The sequence below is a fragment of the Colius striatus genome, chromosome 1, assembly GCF_028858725.1.
Source record: "Colius striatus isolate bColStr4 chromosome 1, bColStr4.1.hap1, whole genome shotgun sequence".
NCBI classification, from domain to species: Eukaryota; Metazoa; Chordata; class Aves; order Coliiformes; family Coliidae; genus Colius; species Colius striatus.
Genome location: NC_084759.1, coordinates 138,562,677 through 138,585,127, shown reverse-complemented (window position 1 = coordinate 138,585,127; position 22,451 = coordinate 138,562,677). Strand labels below are relative to the sequence as shown.

Genomic DNA, 22,451 nt, shown 5'->3' with positions numbered 1-22,451 from the left:
CTGTAGTTAGTCACCTGAGACTGAGTCCTTATCTCCTAGTTTCCTGATCCTGAGGTTTTAACATTTTTCTTTTCCCACATCTCTTTGATTACAAAATTTACCTGCTTACACTGAAGACTTCCAGCACTTTTATAGGTGCTTTCAGTACTATTCCTCCTAACAGCTGAGACAGATTTCCATCCCTCTGGTACTGTGGTGGCGTAACAGGGAACTAGATTTTGGTTTTTTATTTTGTTCTTTTCTTTTTTTTTTTTTTTTGCAATCAAAGAGACAGTGGAATGAATGTTATTGAGCTGTCTAAAGAAATTCCTTTATGTTTTAAAGGACATTTAAAGCAAATAAAGATAATATTATTATATAATAACATTGATTGTAAAGTTTCCAAAATGAACTATAGACAAGAACCAGCCAGCAACACTGGAAGGCAATTATCTCTCTAATCATTATTAGATTAAGGAGAATGCAAGAAAATAAAAAATCCTGTCTGCAGTCAGACGGTAGTCACTGGGAGGAGTTGTAATTGTGGTTAAGGAGCATTGCAGTGCTGTTAACAAAAATTCCATGAAAACTTTAATATCCTTTACTCAAAACTTACAGCCTTCTTCACAGATGCTCAATCTTTTTCACCAGGAACTGCTGATCACGGTGGGGACATATGGTTCCATTGAACTTGGACATTTCAAATGCGATGCTTGTGCTGTTAGTAGCTCTGTTCTTCCATATGTGATAGCATTCTGTATGCATTTTCTGTCCAAGGCTGGTAGACTGAGGCAGCAGCCGCCCCAGGGAAGAAAAACTACTAAAAATATAACTCAGCTGTCTTTTAGGTTAGTTACTGTCCAAAACGTTGTGTACAGAAATGTACTAGACTTTTTTATGAGTTCATAAGTTTTTATTAAAGCCAAATGGCTGGAAGGAAACTGTATATTAATTTCTGTGTCTGATACTGAGAAAATTCTGAAATGTGCTTCTCTTAGGTATTTTTGTTTTCAGTTTTATACTTTTATTGCTTATGACTGCCTACAGCAAATCATCAGCCTTGCAAAAGTACATTTTATTTTTGATTTTTACTCATGTGTGTGAGAGTAAGGATGTGAAAGTCCAGGAGGGCTGACAATATCATGAACTATGCCAAATGTTCTGGAGTTGCTTTTAACAAGCACTCATTTGTCTCGTGTTTATTTGGATTTTGGAGTTTGTTGCATTCACACTGGTATAACATTGCATTAAAAACTGATGGTTAAGAAGAAGAAGAAACAAAGAAAAATGGAATGCAAAGACAAAGATAATATCTTACATGCTTATAGACACTGTTAGGAATAAATAAGAGTTACCTGGGAAGTTCCAGAGTAGCTTAGTGAAAACTAATAAAATTTTTAAAATGTAAATAAATCTGAACTATTTCAGTTTAAACACTTGCCAAGAAAGGTCACAATTACCAGAACCAACTGCAGTAAGGTCCTGCTGATCTGTACAGCATTTGCCCCAAGACATGCTTCAAGGTGTCAGTTGTCCTCAGTTTACCTCTTGAGTGACTACATTTACGTGCACCCATGAAAAGCACAAACCTCCAAGAAAAAAGCAGCGTGTGCACTCCTGTAATGAAGCCAGAAGAGGGAACACTCTCCATTCTGCCCTTGGCTCCAGATAAATGTAAGCAAATATACTTGGGCCATATCTGTCTCTTAGCATTATTGCAGTTGTCCTCAGAGCAGAGGGGACCCTGGCCTTCAACAAGCAGAAAAGTCCCAGGAGGCTTGAAGGAGGGGGAGGAGAGTTGCTGCACCAGGAGCCACAGCCGCTCCCTCCAGTACTGTGTGCGTCAAAGCTAATCTGGACAATTAAGAGCAAATCTAGGAATCGTGCCATGGCTACCAAAGGAGAAGTAACCGTCCTGCATTTGTGATTAAAATGTCATTAGTCTCCCGTAGGTCAACCGTGATTCTCTTTTTGGAGCCAGAAATACTTGAATCCCAGCCCCAACTGTCCCACTGATTTGCTGTATGGCCATGTATAATTCACCTCTATATGATCTAGTGCTATAAATGAGAGGCAAATATTCTGACTACACAATCATTTCAGAATTTAACTGTTCTGAGTAGGAAATTCTGGCAAGTGGCATTTATTTTATCCACATAATAATTCATCTATCTCCAGATCTTTCTTCTTTCCCTACATCCTGAGGATATATACCTTGCTGCAGCTGAATTTGCAATATAGAAACAGTTTATTGGCGTCATTTGAAAACCAGCCACCCTGCACTGTAAACTCAAAGCTTACAGCCTCTTTTCGTCCAGAGACTGAAAGTTATTCATTAGTCCAGTTCATGCCTGTTGTGATCCACTATACTGAGCATTTCTTGCAACCTCTTATGGCTTACATGTACATTTTGTGATGATTTGAAGCAACAGCTGAAGACAGTATCTTTAATATATTGGCAAAGAAACCAGGCACATTTATGTGGTAATGAAATCGTGGATTTATTCTAAATTACATACTCTCTTACTGTACCTGTCCTTGCTGTTTGGATTTTCTTCATTATTTCCTTTTGGTTTTGGTGGGGAGATGCCACTGGAGGACCGTGGGGAGAAGTTGAATTTTTTTGTGTCACACAGGATATGGTGAAATAAGTACAGTAAACATCAAAACTGAAAAGCACCAGGTGTGACTTTCATGACAGCTATTCCAGCTCTGCTATACCAGAAAGCTTGATGTCCTCCATGTTGGTGCTTGCTACCATGGTAGACTGATGTCCTATCTGCCCAGCTTTTGCTGTGAAATCCCTGCAGCCTGCAGTGCAGACAATATTCCTGTGTGGTCCAACAGTGACAGCTGAGGCAAGCTTGGTTTGTCTGGGAGAACCAACATATCTGTGCCTGCTGGACTCATCCATGGAGTTCAGAATCACTTTTTTCTTGGCACTCTGTGTGAGGAACGTTGCTGGGACAAAGCCTTTATAAACTCTATTCCTATCTGAAGGACATCTGTCATGGCCATTTCTGCTTCTTGTAACTGGGCGTACAGATATGTCTCATCAGTCCATCCCGCAATGACCCACAGGGGTCTTGGCCTGACTTTACCTCTGGAGTGCCATATGTATAGACTGCATTCAGATTGCACAGTAAATCCAAGAAGGTTGCATGGAAAACAGCTTCTAGGCAGTTTCACTTTTCCATTCTCTTGAAGTGACAGTATGTCATTGTGTTTTGCGTTTTAAATTGCACAGGGAGATTAAAATTTAAGGTGTTTTCCATTTCAACTAAAATAGCAAAAAACATTTCCAGCACTACAAATTTTAGATTAGATGTACTCCTCTCAACAAAGCTTACCTTTCAGGCCTGAAACTAGCTGACAACATTCTTTCACATCTTATCAACTCACATGTAGCTCAGTCAGTAGTTTTTTATTAATACAGAGACTGAAACATAGGAATCTGTTCTGAATGCAGCTCATTCTTGTTAGCCTATCACTCCAGATCGGGTTTTCTTTTTTAAAATTCAGAAAATACACCATTAACATTTTATAATTAACCTTAGTGTGTTCTCATAGTATTAAGGTAATTTCAAGGGTATTTTTAAATCTAAAGGCCTTAGTAATTTTCTAAAGAGATCCTAAACAAGCCATCTCATTTAATTTGAGAAATATTAGCAGCCCTTCTCAAGTAACAGAAAAATCCAAATTTGGTAAGTTCCACTTGCAAAATTTGTTCCAGTCTCAGAGATGTTCCACATCTACAACTTCTATTGAGTAGGTTGAGCTTTCTGTTATGTTTAATAGTTGATGATTCCATTTAAAAATGCAAGTATTTCTATAGTGGGCATATTTGGATACAGTTAGCTTTCAGAATCATGAGTAGAGTTATTTGTATTGAAATAGAAAAATTACAGACCATTTTCAAAGGAAACTTATTGTCTCTTTTATGATGTGGGTTTGTTGAATCTAGAACAGTTCCAAAATGTTATGGAAGTCTTGCTTAGAAGAAAATTTGTTTTTTGTTTGGCTTGATCTATTTTATTTCTGGTATGTAGCACAGGATTTAATTATAAGTATAGTACTGACAACAAATTCTGAGGTACCGTGCAGTGATGTGATATACTTTTATAAAACATATCAATGCAACATAAGTTGCTTTAAGACACTAGTGAGGAACATGTAACAAATACAATATACATAGGTTAAAAAGTTGTCATTTTTTCTGATTATTGCAGAAGAGTGATGCCATCCATCAAAGCATCTGCTATGGACAGATATTTTAAAAATTATCGTAATCTACAGTTTTACAGAATTACTTATATTTTCATGGCACTATCCATGATGAGTACTTGTGATCTGAATCTCTCTCCCAAAAAATCAACCATATTATCACTGCCTGATAGGCTTCATGGAGGATCTGATACATTTCTTTACATTTGAGCTCAAAAGTCTGCTTAAATTAGAGTTTTAACTTTCACAGGGAAAATTGTGTATACCTTTCTCAAGTATTGCATGACACAGGTTTTCTAAGTTATTTACAAAGGCTCGGTAATCAGATTTCACAAGCCTAAGCAGGCAGAATCTCTTTTATATAAACTACATAAGGTCAAATGTACTTCTGAGGTAAATTCACTAAATTGAGTGAATTTAACTGATGGTTAATAGTTTATCGTTCGGGGGGGCAGCTTAAAGCGCTTATTGCAAAGTCCTAATCATAATCCTGAATGCTATATTGAAGTAACTGTTTTGCCTATCGATTCACAAATTCTGATTTTTTTTTTTTCTGTTTCACAATATGTTATTTCAGATTGTTTATGACAAAGTCACAGAGCTCAAAGGCCGTATACTGAAGCTTGTTGTGAAAAGCAAAGGAATGTTTGTGGGAGCTGTTAACATTCAATTGAGTGATGTCCAGTTAAATGAAGAGAAATGGTATCCACTGGGAAACAGTGAAATTTAAATGTTGTCTAAGATAATTCAATTATTTTTCTGCTAACGTTTTCTTTATCCCATTTCCCACAGTACATTTTGTCTCAGTTGTCCTTGAGAATATACAGGTATCTGCTGACCACATACATACATTAATATTTCTCATCATAAGCCTATTGTTTTAAAATTGCTACCATATTCCTGCAGCAGATTCCTGTCAGTGTGAGTTTAAGAAATCACATGATAAAAACTTGTAGCAGCATGAAGGAAATTAAGACTTTCGGGTTGTTCATATTAAATAGTACTGTAAAAATATTAAATTCTGTACACATCAAAGTAGGAGGCCTAATTCTTTGCAATTTGATTCCACTGATTTTGTTGAAACAATGCTGATAATTGTGTAATTTATCAGCACTTGCTGTGACCCCACTGCATGTGATGATTTCACCAGAGAACTGTGGAATGATCCTCTGGGCACCAATACATTTCAGATGTCTAGCAAATTTCATATTAAATCTTCTATAATCGAGAATGGTGGGTTGATTTGGTTTTGGTGGTTTTTTTTTTTAAAAAAAAAGGACTTCAAAGCTTTGCACTTTACACATTTTGGTCAGTGTATGTTGGTATACTTTTCATTTTTTATATAATGAAGCATTCAATCCAGGGTATTCATTTGTCAGTAAGACATGCCATTATTTCATGTATTCTGACATCCAAGAAGCAGCTATAACTGGTCAGTTGTGAGAAGAAAGGGGGAGGGTGAAGCTAATATTCATGCATAAATAAAACATATTGAACATGAGCTTTCAGCGTGATGTTTATTTAAGATCATGTTGTAAGTAATCTTTGACCACTAGTCTTACCACATTGCATTCTTATACTGCATGAGGGAATCAAGTCAATACATGCATTGACCTCAGCTCTATGGAAGGTATATATACATATTAAACAATGAACATGAGTGATTCCTTTGGGTTCACTGAGGCTAATTATGGGCTCTGTTCTTCAAAGCATTTTTACCTAAATTGAGGAAGCACTTGAGCACATCTTTAAACATTTAGCATGTGAGCAGCCATAAAGAACTGTCCATTATTGCCAGCTGCTTACACATGTATAGATGACCATGTACACATACCTTTCCAGGACCAAGGCCACATTTTCAAGGCACAGGAGACATGTTGATTTGTGATCTGATCTGCTGTAAAATTTTAAGTTACCATATACTGAGTAGTCTGACATTTGTCCTACCAGGTGGAAAAGTGATCATCAGAAGAATAATACTAGAAGCTAAAGATAATTGCTGCCTTCTCCCAAGAGACACTCACAAATCAATCTTCAGAAAGTAATGTTGTATAAAACCTCTGAAGTGGGACTAGGAGAGATATTTAAGGAATGAAATAAGCTAGAGTTTTTCTCAGCATCAAACAATTGACTATGGCACTTGGTCAGTTTTTATCCGAGAATAGATACATTGAGTTGCCTGAGGAAATTCAGCAAGGGAACATGGGAGGAACTCTGCTTGTATAGTAATATCGTTAGTACCCTTCAGAGATGAAAAAAGTTAAAAATATTAACTACATGATAGGGATATTGGCTAGCATACACATGTGATCACTACAAAGATTAGTACATCTAACGTTATAGGCTCTCCTGGGTAAAGAATCAACTTGTCACTCAAGTACAGAAAACACAGTGAGGCCAACTCACAATGTTCTCAAACTACTTGACCTTACAGTTCAATACTGATTTTAGATTCTTAGTATACTGTCTTGGTTTTCTTATTGTAACTATAATGAAATTTTCTAATAGTATTATTTCCTATGACATTTTCTAATCATTGTTTACCACTTGCCCTAATCCTCCATCTTAGAGCAACATTAAATGAAATAGCATTAAAATGGCATTAAATAAAAAGAGCATTAAAATATAATATCAGAACTGTCTGCAAACATAAGCAATACTGTTTGATATTAAAGAAAGAAACATGCTGATATCCCTTTTTTAAAAAAACAAAGCCATATTTGAGTAACAAATCTGCAATTAACTGAGTACAGTCCTATAGAAGCTCAACAGTTTTGTAAGGAAGGTGGGAAAATTATGGCTTATGGCAAGATCTACACTGATAGCTTTCTCAGGCAAGAAGTTTTCCTCGGAAGTCTTAATTTACACAGTCAGCCATTGGTTTTTCTAACATTCTTCTAATCCACCTCAAAGCATTGTGCTTTCTATTTCTCAAGTTCACAGAAAGATGTATTCTGAGCTCCCTGCTGCTATGAGGAGCACAGGCCTTTACAATTTAGTCTCTGAATTATTTGTCTGTCTTAAACAGCAGGAGACTCAAGACTTAACTAAGAAAATGTACCAATATTAGCATCTGAGTTTTTATCTTTTTAAGAGCTGTGTTCTTTCTCAAAACTATTTTTTGAGGTAGCAAAATAACAATGGTCATTAAGGAGATACAGCCCAAACAGAAGCTACTATTATTGTGAATTTAAAGAGTATATTGTATGTGTAATTTTTCTTGCTCCCTTGGAAAGATAACAATGGCAAGAAATTTCATTTGATACAAATGAAAATGTCAATGTAACTTGCTTATAATTTTGCAGTTTCAGATCATAAATATTAGACTATTATTCTCAGTAATTAATCACACTTTTGAAGTTAGCTGAAAAATTAAATTATTAACTCAATTTAAAAGATGTACAAAAGAGTTCAATCCTTATAAATTAGTTATAAGTAATGGTAGGGCCATTACTTATTCAGGGTACTGCTTACTGACACAATAAGTCCCATAAGCCTAATAAAATCATTGAGAATACTCTTCTGTGGAAATCAGACCACTGGGTTCTTGCAAGCCTAGTGATGTTGCTTTATTGAGCAGGATGTGATTCTCTAGAGCAACTGCTACTGCAGAGCATCATTAATAGTACCAGATATGAGCAAATAGTGATGCAGCTTCAAGTTTGCTACCATCTCTGGACAACAGGGGAATGTTACGGTAACCTGTAAAGAAAATGACACTGTATTAGTGTATTAAGCACTAGGTAACTAAAGCCAAACCATGGTTTTAGACCTGGAATACAGAAGTCTCAATGTTAAGCACTGCAATAAATTTTGAAGTTTTGAAATTATCTGTCAGTTTGTCTCTTAGAAGGATTTCATTTATGTCTCTGGCCATCTTGATGGCATCTTACTTTTTTTTACCTTATGTTAAATGGGAATTGGGATAATTTGTTTGTCACTGTTTATAGTTTCTGTACCTACACTCATTTCCTAGAATTTTGAATTACGCCCCTCAAAATCTCTCCTGTGGAACTTGTATGCTCTCACTTTTCAAAATATGAATCCCCTTTTTTTGAACAAAAGTAACTGTACAGGCACATTAAAGATGCACTGAATGCTTTACAAGTATATATAATCTTTAGTGTCTGCTGTTGAAATTGTGAGTTGGTGGGGATTTTTTTTCCATTAATCTGAAATATATTAATTAAAGGTAAGTAACAAGTGACCAGTGTAAATATTTATACTGAAGAAAAGTAAGAGTCCTTTAAGAGCGATGTCTTTGTTCTTGTGTAACTCAACCTCAACTAAAATCACAAACAGCTTTATAACTTCAGAACCTGAAAAGAAAAAGCCATTAAAAATCCTGTTAAGCTTAATAAAAAAGGCTCTGTGTCCATTGCTAGGTCCCACATTTTGCCTTCACATCTTCATTCACCTATGAAAGCTGGTTGTTTGTTTTGTCAGAAACAGCTTTAGAAATTCAATATAGTAAGCAGCCATTTTACATAAGCCTTTCTTGGCCCACTGACATCTATGTCTGCTTTTTTTGTGCAGCCTATTAATCACATAAGATTCCATAAGCTATACTGGTACAATAAAATAAACACTATCAACAAAAGTGCCATAAATATTTTGCTTAATTTATATTATTAATTCTTCACTCTGAAAAGTGGCAGATAGGTTACCTGCAGTAAAAAAACCTGAGGTAAAAAAAATGAGGTGTTTTGTTTGGTTTGGTTTGGTTCTGTTTTGGCTTGTATTGGGTTTTGAGCCTGAGTAGAAAGTGCACAAAACTATTGCCATTATAGTAGTTCTGACAAATCTGTCTTCCCGTTTCCTGTTTTAATGAGTTAAAATACCATCTGAACTGTTTCTATAGAGAATGGAATGTTGCAGTAGGAACAGCTAACTGTCATTAATAGTCTTTTTGATTTCTACACTGTGGATTTGTAATGATTTAAAACAACAAAACATGCAATTTTACCTATGATTATACAATTCTTCTTTAGGAAATAAACTATACTCTGTCAATAATACGGTAATGATAAAAGCCTGAAATCTTGTAGATTTTTTTTGAGCTGTTCTTGGTGACTCACATAAAATTATTACCTTTATTAAGGCTCTGGACTGGCAGAGTGTATTGACCAAGGAATTCATTTGAAACTAGAGATATTTCATCCTTCACACAGAAACGTATTAGTGCCAATTCTGGAACTTGGATAGTAAAAGAGAAAGTTTCATCCCATCTAGGGCTCAAAGCTAATGGAAAGAAAAAAATATACAATATCAAAACGTGTTTTCTTTCATTTTTCTTAAAATATGAATTCTCTATAAAAAGGAAAAAGGAGAGACAGAGGCACATAAGCAGTTAGATCACAAGCAACGTTTAGTCTGAGACATCAAGAAGATCCATATGTAAGGGAATACTTGAAGATAGCTACAAAGAAGATACGCTTCATTTGTCAAGCAGTTAAATTGCTAGTCCTTCCAGAAACTTCATATGAGCTAAGTGATGAAGTCGTAGAAATTTCTTTAGAAAAAAACACCTTCAGGTTTAGCAATTAGTGTACTGTTTTTGCTTGAGATAAGTTTAATTTTCTTCCTATCAACCCATATGGTGTTAAGTTTTGTGACCAAAACAATATTGATAACACATCAGTATTTTAGCTATTACTGAGTAGTGCTTACACAGTGAAAGGGCTTCTCTGTTCCTCATGCTGCACACCTGCACCTCCAGCTCCATCCCAGCGAGCAGGGCAGGGTACACAAGAAAGTTAGGAGAGACATAACTGGGATAGCTGACCTCAACCAACCAAAGGGATACCCCAAGCCATATAGTGTGATGCTCAGCATAAAAAAAAAAAAAAAGGAAAAAAAAAAGCTAGGAAGAAGAAGGAGGAATGGAAGACATTTAGAGTTACAGTATCTGTCTTCCAAAGCAACCATTAATGCATGACACAGTCCTGCTTTCCTGGAGATGGCTGGACAGCTGCCTGATGGTGGAAAGTGTGGAATAAATTCTTTGTTTTCCTCTGCTTGCATGAAGCTTTTGCATAACCTATTAAACTGTCTTTATGTCAACCAAAGAGCTTTTTCACTTTTGCCCTTCCATCTCCTCCATCTCGATGTGGGAGAGAATGAACAAGTGGCTGTGTGGGGCTAAGCTGTCATCCAGGATGAGCCCACAAAAGTGAGTGAAAACAATGAATTCTGTCTTCCTTCGGGAGAGTGCTACTAATAAGGAGAGTTTGTGCTTCCTTTATCTACTAGTCTACAAAAATGACACACGGCATGAACTTCTGCTACAGCTTTTCTGCCAGAAGTGCCTTGTCTAGAGAGAAATAATTGCAGTATCTGTAAGTACATAACAACTGCCTGAGATGAAAATATGGTAATTCCTTGTAAAATATTATTATATGTAGTTCACAGATAAGAGAGTAAGACTAATGCTTACCATTGCTTTTTACAACACTAGATTTTTTTTTTGCTTGATCTGCAGGCACACCGTAAATTTCTATCTGCACTAAAGGGTCAGCTTTGTTAGTCTTCGACAGGGTACTGGGTGGTAACTGGTGACCACTGATGAGCTGGAAAATTAAAGGTGGTGTGTATTGAAGTAACTGTAAGAATGCACTTTACATAGTAGCCATAGTAGCCAAAACTGTTCCATTAAAAGCATATACCAGCCATAAACTATTATAAAAATACATATTAAACATAATGAAATCAAGAATATGGTTATTCCTATTTGATTTAATGCCTGGCTAATTTCATGGAATCATAAAGTTGTAGGGGTAGGAAGGGACCTTCACAGTTTATCTAGTCCAACCTCCCCAGCAATGGGCAGCGACGTTTTCAACTAGATCAGGTTGCTCTGAGCCCCATCCAAGCTGACCTTGAACATTTCTAGCGATGGGACATCTACCACCTCTATGGACAACCTGTTCTAGTGTTTCACCACTCTTAGAATAAAAATAAATGAAGCAGGTATCATACTTTAAATAATAATTTTCAGATTTAAGTTTTTAACCAATAACTAACCATTAATAGTACATATTTTGTTACTGTATAAAATAATAACATTGGAAGAATCAATCGCATGATTTTGCTTTTTCAGAGATCAAGCTCATGAATTCCTATTAAAACTATGTCTAGTGGACCAGCTCTAAAACTCACAGTGTTGTCAGCATTGTGTTACAGGGTATATAGCAGCTGCCTCACCTGTGTTCTCTTTCACAGGAATACATTAAAACTGCATTTAGTAGGCTCCCTGATGTTGTTCTCCTTAATTTAGCTAGCTACCTGGAAATTTTGCCTTAGACTGCCCTGTAATTTGGCACTCAGACTGAGAAAAGATATATGAAAGTCATCACTTTGTCTACTTTCTATCTATATTTCAAGACACCTAGGAGAGACTAACAATCTGTTCAGTAATCTGCTGTGTGGATTATCAATGTCTGGAATGTATTGAGAAATATACAAGCCTGGAAGCCTAGGTGAAAGATACAATGCTTTCCAGATCTCAGGAGCAAGCATCAAAACTCATGATACAGATTCTTATGCCCGTTACAACCACAAAAAAAAATCTCAAACCCCACAAATTCCACCTTTCGCTTAGGCATTTTCTGTAATAACTTGCTCCAAGTTCTAGCCTGAAACATTGAAGAGCAGTGGTTTAGCAAACATTGATGCTATCTCCTTTCTTCCTAGAAAATAGCCACTACCTTCAGTAGAAAGCTTTGAGAGTTCAAGCACCAATGGACTGCCCACTTAGAACTAAGGTTGGTTTTTTGGTATGCCTTGAATATTATGATGAGAATTCAGACACATTGGCAAATCCTGCTTCCCAGTCTTACCCCATTGCTAGACCCAGTCTAAGTCTCCCATAGATTGGGAAGAGCAAAATCTTTTCAGCACTATGGACTTTGAGCCATAAATTAAATCCATTTTTGAGACCCAAGGTGAAGCAGACATACTGAACAGCAAATAACATGGTAGGCTCAGAGGTTTACGTATGAAATACCTTGAATATTTGTATTTCTGCTTCAATGGCTCTGTGCTTCTTGGTGATGGGAATTGTGGCACATCAGGTTAAGGGGGATATTGAGTTCAGTAAAATTGGATCGTGTGTGATTTTTGTGCTCACTTATGCTCTCTTTATTCATTTATTCATTCATTCATTCATCCAGTTATTCAGTTTTTCATTCATTCACAGTCTGAGGGATTTGACCCCTAGATGTTCTCTATCTTTGCCCTCTGTTAAGTAACTCCTCTGTCCATCAGTTTAGTAACTCTTCTTTAGCAGAAATCAGTTTTCATTTGACCGCTAGTCCTGACTCCTTTTGACTTCAACCACTATTTTCTCATTTTTGCTGTTGACTGTGAATGGGACTCTTACAGTTCCCTCAGCTGGTGGGATGTTACTGCTTCACTGTATCCTACACTGCCCAGCCTGCCATCTCAGTCTATGTGCTCAGTCTAAAAAATCTCTTTTCCAATTTCTTCCAAACTTGGCCATTTTCTTCTCCCACATCACAACTGGGGAATTTTCCTCATCTTAATTAACTTCAGCTTTGTACAAATAAGGGCTAAAATAACTGATGTATATGCATGGTGTTTGAAATCATGCAGTAATGTCAATTCATAATTGGTATGTTCACTGTTAGGACACTAAAATGTTCTTGATTAGGTGCATATATTATGTAAGTATCTTATAATTGTTACTAGCTAATATTTTATCTCCGCTATTTATTTCTCTGAAAGAAACAAAATAGCAATTATACACTAATTTTATGCTAATTAAATAGTATTTATGCAAGTGGTGCACAGTGTAATCAGGAATAGTATTTTTTTTTAATTGGGAAAAGGTAGTTTTCTGACTAGTATATTATTATAAAACATCTACTTGACCTCGAAGGGATTTTCTAACCCATTATTTTTAAATGACATGTATTTCTAATATATTAAAGAAGTAAATCAGATTTTAATTTGGAAGAAAAAGAAATAATTGAAAAGCTTATGGTTCATCCTTCTTTTTACACTTATTTACATCATTTTAGGATGAGTCTTTCATGTATGCAGAAGAAGATATTGAAACTTAAAAGAAATATAAAGCTTCCTATTGTATTTCCATTTGTCAGTTAGCGTTATAACAGTATATGTGCTGTTACTAATACTTAAAGAAAATAATACCAAAAATGCACATCCAGTTCCTGAATTTTCAGGACACAATTGTAACTGACAAGTCCCTTTGACTGCTGCATTTGTGACATAGTATAAGTTATATTCATAATTCTATACACACCACCATGAAAAATCATATATTTTTACAAAATCTTACAACTTCTTAACAGCTAGTTATTTTCAACAACATAAGTGAATTACAGATGGGAAACTATCCAAGCCCCAGTAATTTTAACATAATGTTAAAAAACAATATTAAACTTCTCAACAACCAGGGATGGGGATAAAATGAGAAACCATTAATAGATGACAAATAGGTCTGAGCTACATAATGTTTGTTTTCACATTTTATGAAACAAACCAACAATTAACTATGCTTACCTTTATAGACAAAGATATTGATTTACTACATGTGCCCACACTGTGTGGGGTAAAAGTTGAATTGAGATTTCTCAAGAATTCTGGCTTCAGAATATAACCACAACCACCATTGTCTAGGAATTTTCCATTTTGCAATTCCATTTGTAATCCTGGTGTCTGAAAGTTTAGGGCCACTGTAAAATTAAATAAGTATTGATTTTTAGTCCATTACAGTTGATACTATTTTATAAAACAACTCTGACAATACTAGTAAAATCAAAAGCAAATGAGATTAAAATATGTAAATCTCACGTGTAAGATCCTGTTATTTCTCTTAAATTTTGCATTATTCAACAACAAATGATTTGTGTGCAAAAGCAGTGCATTATTTAGAACTACATAGCAATTTAAGAATTACCCTATAGATATTTATTTACACTGCAATGTGTTGTGTGTTTTCCCTTTCCTTTCTAAGTTAGACCTTGGAGAATTTGAAATGAGTTCTTTTTTCTCGACAAGGACTAAATTCCCATACTAGTTTCTCTACAGCATCAAGACTCTGCACTTTATACCTGCTTACAAAGTTCTAGTGCAAAAGGCAAAAACATAGGATTGTAACTAACCTTAGATACAGTACCAAATTCATCACAAAATCATATCACCCAGAAGATCAGGAAGCTTTACTTTAGAGTTAGAATACTCAGTGCAAATACATGTAAGTTTATAGAAGTAGAAGCAATTTTAAAAGCGTTCTTAAATTTATATGAGCATACTCTCTTCAAGCTTAATCCTCCAGTATTGCTGTTTATTGTTAGTATACATCTACTAGATTTTCTTTTCCTTGACAGCTCAAAATATTTTTGATTTGCTGCAGCAGGAATTATAAAATAACACACTTCTCATCAGCAGGATGTTGTAATTCATGAGATAAAACCAATATTGATATAGACCTGTTTAATGAAAATTTCCCCTATTACGGTACATTGGAGCTTCCTGTCACATTCGAAATAGAAAATGCACAAGTTAAATCATCTATATGATAACATGACAAATGTTGAACAGAAGATGATAAAAATTCATTTACTTGATGGCTTGGTAGGAACTCAGTACAAGTGACTCATAATAATTCAGGAAGAGGACCTTATTATGTTCCTAGAAGATAATAGAAATGTTTTGAACAAACATTTGGCAGGATTCAGGAATCCTGATCTCATGTGGAAATACAATAAATTTGGATCTGTTTTACTGCAAAAAACCACATTTTTTTCATTATTGCTTTGATGACCCTCTGAAAAATTCTGTAGTAAATTACACAAATAAGAATAGAACTGTAAATTGACACAGCTGGTACTACAGACCTAACGTATGTACTATGCTTGTTTTTGGTGGAGTTACTTCAGAAGACCTCTAGCCCAGTCTCATGTCTTCAATTCCAATTAATGGCTGGAATATACCAAGTACTCCCAGACTACCTCCTCTATTCCATCTGAAAGGAATCCCATCTGTGCTAGCTAAGATTGTCCCACAACATGAACCAATGTGCAGTAAATAGGAATAATAGGGAACCTTGCCTAAAAAAACCACCCTCAAACAAACAAAAAAACACAAAACAACAATAGCAAAACATAATGTGCACTGCTGCTTTTAACCAAATGCTAATGTAGACACAAGCATAGATTCTGAGTCAGTGAACTTTAAGAGTTGTTTTAGCTTTGACAACAGAAATTAAACTCCAAAATGTTCATATTGCCCATTGCACACCATTGCCTTTTTTAAAGAGGGTAAGTATTCTCTTGGTATAGTTGTGGCAGTGGTTTTCTACTTGGTTTTTATGACTCAACACATCATCCAGAAACATATCCAAATGTGATGCTATGTGACCCTTGTTGTATCTTAATGCATTCAAGCAGCACGATGAATGGGTACCGAGCTGCAACCCTGAAGCCCCTTGAAGCCTAGATCCTGGCATGATCTGCAGATAACCCAAAATTTCTCAGTTCATAGGTAACTCCTAGGCCATACTTTCAGAATATGTGGTTTAAAAAGTGTTAACTGAAATTAAGTAAATTGAACAGTTGTAGCTTCAAATAACAGCTTCCACATGATGAAACAAATTACATGATTGCACATAATGAAGCTGTTGCTAAATCTGTCGAGCTTCATAGGCTACTAAGCAGGAAAATCTGATTTAACAACAGAAACAAGCAAAGGAGGATACTTTACATTTTATTGTATTAGGAAAATTACTTTTGCAACACAAGTGAAGGGCAATGTTATTATGGGTTGATACATTTAAACATCAACACTATATTTTTACTTAATTGAATTTTACCTCAGAATAAGTTAAAAACACACTGAATAGTAATTTAAATTTACCGATTCCCAGTATTGCAAGTTGTAACTCACTCAAAGTAAATGAATATGAAATTTTATATTTTATTCTCTGAGATGCTTACCTCTATTACAACTGTTTGCAAGGTTCATAGCTGCCTAGGGCCTCCCAGGACAATGCTTTGTGGTGTACTGTTGATACATAGTTTTTCTTTTTTATCAAATGAAGTTAAAACTCTTACACTTCTCAAAAAATGACAAAGTTTATCAGTTAAAAACTATGTTTTTCATTGTCTAGCAGTGTGGTCTTAGAAACATCTTTCTGCAAGAAAGACTGAATTTCTACCCAATGTTTCATTCTAGTTTTTCCAAATTCAAAAATAGAACTGTCAATAACATCCTTTGTACTGTTGTTTTAAGAAGCAGTAGAAATTTACTGCATATAAGAAGAGAGCTTTTAAGTGCTGTTTTCTGTTGGAAAGAAGCACAAATATGTTTACTATGAAACAGTCTGAATAGTACATGATCTTAATTTATGGTTTTCTTGGGAAAATTAGCATTGTGTAGATTAAACTTTCTCCCCAGTCCTTCCATTAAGCACCAGAAGCCTTTTAATTTTTGCAAGGAAACTAAAAAAAAAAGAAAAAAAAGGAAAAAACAGAGCAAAACATGGGCTTGGAGGTCAAAGGAATTCCTCAGTATGATTCTTGCGTCTGAAATGGATCCAAGTCTTTGTGGAACCATGAGGCCAAATCTCCTTTAGATCAGAGTATTTAATACTCAAGCCTTCTTGCAAAGTACCAAAGCTGCCATAGCTTTGGTGCTGTCCTGTTGGCCTCTGATGTAAATAACCTCATGTAGCAAATGCAAGTTGGGAAACAGCCTAGCTCCAAAAAGATGAAACTATCCATAATGCACAGAGTAATATGAAGGGTATATTTCATCCCAAACATCTGTATCACAATCAGTTAACTGAAGTCAGTCCCTGAACAAATTGCAGAACTAACCACAATGTAAGTATTCAAATACAACACCTTCCATAAGCATTCCATTCAAGACATAGTAGATTTTTAGACTGAAAGCAAAAGATTCTGAAAACCAAAGTGAGCACTGAGGTTCTTAGATTTCTAAGTGACTATGATTTGAAGACAGTTGAGGAAAACAGCATATCTGTTGTCTGTGACACTGCTTCTCAATACTTCTATTGGAAATTTTAAATTGACATTTTATATTTTCCTTTCTTTGCTTCCAAGTTCTGTGAGCTATATTACAACCCTAAGGTTTAATATATTTTCTGCATCTAAAAGAGATTTAAAAATGGATAAGAACACTCCTGTCACTAATTTTCTCTAAAATAAGTTACTTAATTGCATTTAATTCCATTCAAAATCTACCTCAAAACATTTGAATTTCATGCAATCTCCAAAAATACATGCAAAAAGCATTTGGTGCAAATGTTGCTATCTCCATGATTTACTTCACTCATTTGAGTCTAAAGAGATAAAATAGATCATACTTCCAACCCTTTGATCAGTCTTGTTGCCATCCTCTCAGGTCTTTCAAATTGTGTATTTTCTTAAAATGGGTTGCTCACAATGAATGCAATGTATTTTCTGTGTCTTAAATATCCAAAATCTGAACTGAATTCCACACAGACTGGGAAATACTATGAAAATAGGACTATGTCCTAATGATCTGGCATATTTTGTTATTGGTTATGAGATGATGCATGGAATTAGATTTGAAGATACTGCATTCATTCCACATTAGCACTCCCAGATGGGCGATGGCTGGCTATCCTGTCTTCTCACAAGCAGGTCACAGCTGCACCTAATCCATCATTGCCCAAATTTGCAGAAACGTTTTCAGAAGTCCTTATGTGACTGGGTAGTCCACATTATTTTTTTTTTTTTCCCAAAGGGTGATTTTTAAAAAAAATTTAATCTCCAGCCTGGATAAAGGGCACACTGAGTACGAGTTGACTCAAAATATGGATGAAAAGCGAGGCTATTCAGTCATTAGATTGCATTGACATCAAATTAAGACATCTGAAGGAAGGACAATTGTAACATGATGACAAATTGTCACCTGTTACATATACCAGGAAGCAAACATTCATTTAAAAGAAGCAAGCGACACAGCAGAAGGATCCGTTATCAGTAGTAAATAAAATCTCTTGAACTAAGGTATAATACCTTCATCATCTGAATGATACATATAACACTAATTTCTAAGTTTTCTGCAAACATTAGCTATCATAATATCCTCAAGTACAAACAATATTTCCCTTTTAGTATAGTATTTTCATATACTGAAAATGTTATTCGATCTAATATGCAGTCTGGTGAAGTTTGAGTAAGAGAAAACTAATCCATACTATGCTACCATGTAAACTCTTCTCACTAACAGCAGATGTAAGGAAGATAATGTGCTCTATTATCAAGTGGTCAGAACATGTGACCTGGAAAAATAGTGAAATGTGGTGGTTTTTAAACACCATTTTCTTCTGGGTATAAGAAACTAGAAAGTTTTCCGTCATAATTGCACTGCCAAATTAAAGCAGCCTCCTCAGGTGGCACTGAGCCTGAGCATTATTTGCCATTCTGGTCCTATCTTGACATGCCACTCTGATCTTCACATGCCACTCTGATCTTCACAGCCATCTCTGGGTACTTGTTAATTCGGGCTTGTGAACATATAATCCAAAGTCAGTCTTTTAAATGTCCCTCAGCAAACCCTTGGTCTTCATATGTTTTTTAATCTTTTTTTCAGCTTTAACGCTCTTGCCAAGCCAGTGAATAAGTGAGATCCCACTCAAACTTTGAATGACTTACATCTACTAGGTAAAAAAAGAAAGTATAGAGTGACTGTTTCCTTTACAACACACAGCAGACTTAATTGTTTAATATAAATTTTGGCATACAGTCTTTAATCTCTTTTTCTGACCAAAAAATTATGGTTTTTTCCTCTCCTACTGATTAAAATGGGGGTTTAGCTATTCAGACTCCAAATTTTATTAAGCTTAATTATAGTTTCTAGCTTAGCTTATCAGTGATGCATTTTGAAATGGATGCTCTTTTTCTACAGAAACTTAATTTATTATTGACTTATGAGGTATTCTGCTGTAGTAACAGGGACTAATCTTCTGAGAACTGAGTAACATGCATAACTGTCTGACACATCATGCTCAGTATGTGCAGTCTGTACTTATTGTCTTTGGACCAATTCAGGACTGTTACTCTAAAGACACTGTCATTAGAAACGTTCAGAATTCAGTAATTCTATTGTTCATAATTGCTGACTTTGTTCCTACTTAATTACAAGTAGCTCTACTGGAAAACAAATGTCAGGTTCAAAATCGTTCATAGTCCAGGTACGTCTGCAAGTGACTTCAATTAAGAATCCTCTCTCCAGAGGTTCTCATGGGAAAAGAACTTAAAGTATTTCTGATAAACTATCAAATTTGAAATCCAAATTAATTTTTGCTACTTAATTGATGTGTCAATCTGAAATTTACACTTCAGTGTAAGCCTGAGTATCTTTTACTTGCCATTTCACTTATTTCACACCTGAAACAGATACTTTTACAAATATACTTTTAAAAAGTTTGTGCTTTGTGTTGGATCAGTGTATACTATCAGCTCTCTTTTCATATTTTAGTCTAGGTCTCTAACAGAGGGTTTAGAACAAGGTCAACAAGGAGTTCAGAGGTAATTTTGGCCCCACAATCTTTCTGATCTTTCTTTAAAATTGACTAGATTTCAGACAAATTATTTAGCATTCTGTTAGTTGTCTGTGATTGTGTATTTAGTGATGATACCTGAAAAAATGAAAATATTAAATTTCTATGTTTGGTTTTTTTAAAAATGAAATTCCAGTATCTGTTGTACACACAAAAAAAAAAATCCTGCCTAAAACAAAAAGCTCCAAAGCAACCCAAGAGCTTTGTTATAAAGCTGGCAGTTAGACACATTCCTGCAAGAGAAACATGAAACCTTTATTCAAACACCTCCCAGCTCTTGGAGCCATTCCAAAGGAAAGGTGAGTGTACTGAGGCAGCTTCATATATCAGGGTGATACTGTCTCATCTAACTTGTGAAAGTCTACACATGAGTTAGCTGACCCACAACAGTTAGTGGGGATCTAATTAATGAAGCTTAAGAGACAACGTAAGTGAAAATGGTTAATTTAGATATGAGATTAATTATATCATTGGAGTCTGCAATTCTAGTAGCTGTGCCATTGGGCTGGAGACTTATGGGAGCAAAGATAGGAGGTGAAGTAACCCACTTTTTGGGGTTTCATAAACCATGATGGCCATGTGGCCTGTTACAGCTGTGGATTTTTTCTGAACTACATGACTTTGTTAATAATAAACACACTTCTTTGTTTGGTATCTTAGTGTTATCTTTCCACAGTGCAATATTCAACAGTATTTAATAAAATTTATGTCAGTTGTGCAAGGTTTTCACTCGCTAAAGATTTTTTTTTTTTTTTTACTGTTAAAACCATATTAGGAAGATAGTAATAATATAGATATTGACTCCCATACCTTTTCTGCATCTGTCCTATGATGACAAGTCCTGCCCCCAAGAGGGAATGTGCAAATGAGATATTTTTCTGTGCCTTTTCGTTTCATTCTTCCAGGGCATTGCTTGGGTTGGGAGCTAGCAGAAAGACTTGCCTGTTTTTCTTACAGCACGTTCTCTGTGAGTCAGTCATGGAATAAGGCCATATCAAGCCCAGAGAAAGAAAAGTCTCTAGACTGGGAGTACAGTTGTATAGAACAGCCTGGGCATGTTTTTGCTATGAGCTATATGATGTGTCAGGCTCATTTCCTGCCTTTGAACAGATAAGGTCTTTTGGTCTGGGACAAAATCTGTACTCCATTTTGGAAAGATAGCTAAAGGTCTGTTTAATGGTTGGAGACTATTAGGCTTTTATATGCAGAAAGAACAAAGATGAAATGCTGTGGTGTATCTGTCTTTTCAACATCATAAGAAATACCTGTAGTTAAGTCACCTGCAAGGTTTTAAGGAACACAATGCTAGATTGACTGCTCACTTAGTAACTAACATATATTGTGAAGAGCTTTGAGGTATTTTGAATAAACTAGCTGGACACAAAAATAAAAACATTAAAGCATGTTACTAAAAAATTTACCAATTTTCAAGCAACAACAATTCAAATCTATAAGATAATGAATATTCTCAGTCTGTTGGAGATTTTGCATTAGCTGTTGAAGAAAGGCATGATGTAGAAAATGCTTGCTTTACACTTTTCCTATGTTACTTAAAAATATCCAATAAAAATAACAACCAAAAGTATAAAATTATCATTCTCAAAGATTAATTAAATTTATAAGAAAAAGTAGTATTCCAAGATCTTTTAACAGAAAAGTCTGCAGTTTTGCTTAAATTCAACTTCATTATTTAATAAATTCCTTTACTAAATTTGACACTCCATCACATATTCTAAAATGTACAGTGTTCTGTAAGGTTGTGAGAGTATCTAAATTCCAGAGATCAAGCATAGACTAGAAAGAAAAAATCAGTCCTGCTCTCTCCAGTTGTATCATTTGTCCAACAAGAGATGAAAATAAAGTTTGACAGAAAACATACAAGCAAAAATTTCAGAGTGAATTAATGATCCTGTACCCTCTTTTTTCTTATGAGGCTTTCCAAGTCTGATCTTCTTTCAGTTTTTACTCAGGACCCAAGCAAGGTTAGACTTTGCTGTCACTTCAAGTTGCACAAATGAGGCATACCAGGATCTAAGTAAGTGGGTTTCTTTTCTCCAGGTAGTTTTTGAAGTTAAAATCAGAACTAGTTAGAAAACTCTATTACTTGTCTTTTTATGTATTTTTTCGTCATGTTCTTGCACACAAGACTTAGCCAAGGTGCATATCAACAGCACAGGCCAAAACAAAACCTATTATAAGAAAAAATCCATCATACAAGTAGTGGAACCTTCACAGTAGCATATAAATTTTTATGAGAGCTCCAGAAAATAAATACTCTACATAGGCCCTTCTAAAACAAAATTCTGTACCTGCCATACCCTGGCTTTCTCATATAACTTATGACATGTTTTGGTCATTCCCGTTTTTAATACACAGGTAATGTTTTCTATTGCATGCAAAGTACAATTTCAAAAGGATATTTAAGTCTTCCTATTTTCATTTTCATCAAGATTTTTTTTTTGTTTGTTTGGGATTTTTTATTTCTCTCAGTCAATATAATACAACTCATATTTATTAAAATAACTGTCCTGAATTATCTTTCTCTGCATAACTCTTTACATTCTGTTTTATCTACTAAATAAAAACAAGTTATGCATATGACAAACCAGTCCTTTCCAGTGGCACACTGCAGTTGTATGCAGGAGGCATA

General features: G+C 35.2%; 2 protein-coding genes across 2 annotated transcripts in view; one reads left to right on the top strand and one right to left on the bottom strand.

Moving 5' to 3' along the window:
• PIK3C2G (phosphatidylinositol-4-phosphate 3-kinase catalytic subunit type 2 gamma) overlaps positions 1–4,933 on the top strand; it is a 200,942-nt gene extending 196,009 nt beyond the window's left edge. The window contains exon 33 of the mRNA XM_061988856.1: positions 4,781–4,933. Coding sequence (XP_061844840.1) covers positions 4,781–4,933 — 153 coding nt within the window. The remainder of the gene's footprint in view (positions 1–4,780) is intronic.
• Positions 4,934–7,822: 2,889 nt separating this feature from the next.
• Positions 7,823–22,451, bottom strand: part of PLCZ1 (phospholipase C zeta 1) — a 49,899-nt gene continuing 35,270 nt past the window's right edge. Inside the window, exons 10-13 of the mRNA XM_061988857.1 lie at positions 13,750–13,922; positions 10,640–10,772; positions 9,295–9,444; positions 7,823–7,905 (exon numbers count right to left, since the gene is read on the bottom strand). Of these exons, the coding sequence (XP_061844841.1) occupies positions 7,823–7,905; positions 9,295–9,444; positions 10,640–10,772; positions 13,750–13,922 (539 nt within the window). The remainder of the gene's footprint in view (positions 7,906–9,294; positions 9,445–10,639; positions 10,773–13,749; positions 13,923–22,451) is intronic.